This window comes from Austrofundulus limnaeus, unplaced genomic scaffold, assembly GCF_001266775.1.
Source record: "Austrofundulus limnaeus strain Quisiro unplaced genomic scaffold, Austrofundulus_limnaeus-1.0 Scaffold86, whole genome shotgun sequence".
Taxonomy (NCBI): domain Eukaryota; kingdom Metazoa; phylum Chordata; class Actinopteri; order Cyprinodontiformes; family Rivulidae; genus Austrofundulus; species Austrofundulus limnaeus.
Window position 1 is genome coordinate 945,212 of NW_013952488.1, and position 1,524 is coordinate 946,735.

Genomic DNA, 1,524 nt, shown 5'->3' on the forward strand with positions numbered 1-1,524 from the left:
TGTAATATATTTTTAAACTTTTAGTTTGAAAATTATGAAAACGAAACATCCTACAGTATTTTTACAGTCTTTATTTTACAGTTAAAATACATGTTTATTAAATAAAGTTTAATGTTACAATTAATCGGAGATCCCTTTAAATATTCTGCTAACAGACAAACATGTTTGACTCCAACAGTCAATGTCAAGATTTTAAACAAAAATCTTTCCCAGTCGGGAGCGCTCAGAATATGTATTGGGCACGCCTCTCGGCTACTACCACACAAAGTTTTAATTGATTATGTATGAAGTTGACTGAATTGTAGCCATTTTTGTGAGTTATGAGGTCAGTTGACTGTGTCTGCCATTTTAAATCGATTTGGCTCAAAAAGCTGATCAGCTATAAATTTGTATCCAGTTAAAATCTGTTCAGTGGTTCATCAGACATTTAAGTTGACTTCATTATCCACAGAGTTCCAAACACACCTTGCAGGATTTGTTTGCGCTGTGATGACTCTCAGCTACTACCACACCAAATTTTAGCATATTATATGTCAAATTGGCAGAGTTATGGTCATCTTATGGCACCACACCCAATTAAGATAACGCTTTTGGCCAAACACGGTGGTGACCTGTGCGCGTGCAGCTTCGTGCTAACTAAGGCTGGAGGAAAAGAGGCGCTCTTACATTCCAGGTGCTTCTTCTTGGGCGCCATCACTTCATGAGTGGTGGCTTTGCAGACAGCCCGGGCCATGTCTGATCCCGTTAGCTGGTACTGCGCAGCGGCGATGCGATCCGTGAGCGTCTGCCCCGACATTTTCTCTCAGAAAAGTATTTTCACCAGCGGTGATGGTGGTGGTTGGTTGTTGATGGAGGAAAATCAGAATATAACCCAGTTACCCTCCCGTCTGCTCAGCGGCTGCAGAGCTTTCCCTCCTCCTCACGACTCACAGGCCCGTGACCTTCTGTGCGGCTGGAAAGTGGGCAAATAAAAACGAGCTCAGCCATCAAAAAGCTCATTCGTCAGCGTTAAATAAASAGGTTAAGATAATTCGAGATTTGCAGACTTACCCAAGGTTGTGAATCCCCCACCCGCCCCGTCCTCAGCTCGTCCCAGGTTCTAGGCTTCAGCACCTTGGACAGCGACAGCCTCTCTGTTATGTAACACCCAGCGAGCAATAAACGCGATTTGCTCTTTCTGCTGCGAATATTTCACCAAATATATGTATATTTATAGGCTGGAGGGGAGAGAGAGAAAAAAAGGCGACGCTTTCAATCCCAGAAATCAGCAGCCCGTCAGTCGCAGCTTCAGTTTTGACTGCATCTCCTGCCGCGTCCGTGCATCAGGAGAAAAGAGCTTGTTTCATATTAAAGGTGGGGGAGAAGCCGCACTGCTCCTCTTTGCTTCTCCTTTCTGCTCACAGACGCCTCCTCCTTTCTGCTGGGCTCCTCTCTCCTCAAACCAACCGTGGGGGGCGGGGCGGAGGAAAATTAATGCGCAGAGCTTCCTGGAGGTGTCGCCAAAAAGCTGCGCAGCGCAGGATG

General features: G+C 45.6%; 1 protein-coding gene across 11 annotated transcripts in view; it reads right to left on the reverse strand.

The window, feature by feature from the left end:
* The window catches only part of snap91b (synaptosome associated protein 91b), a 34,233-nt gene extending 32,798 nt beyond the window's left edge, over nt 1-1,435 (reverse strand). For all 11 annotated transcript variants that reach the window (XM_014011933.1, XM_014011941.1, XM_014011939.1 and 8 more), the window contains exons 1-2: nt 1,051-1,435; nt 667-952 (exon numbers count right to left, since the gene is read on the reverse strand). In XM_014011933.1, coding sequence (XP_013867387.1) covers nt 667-796 — 130 coding nt within the window. In that variant the 5' untranslated portion in view covers nt 797-952; nt 1,051-1,435. The remainder of the gene's footprint in view (nt 1-666; nt 953-1,050) is intronic.
* Nucleotides 1,436-1,524: the final 89 nt, after the last annotated feature.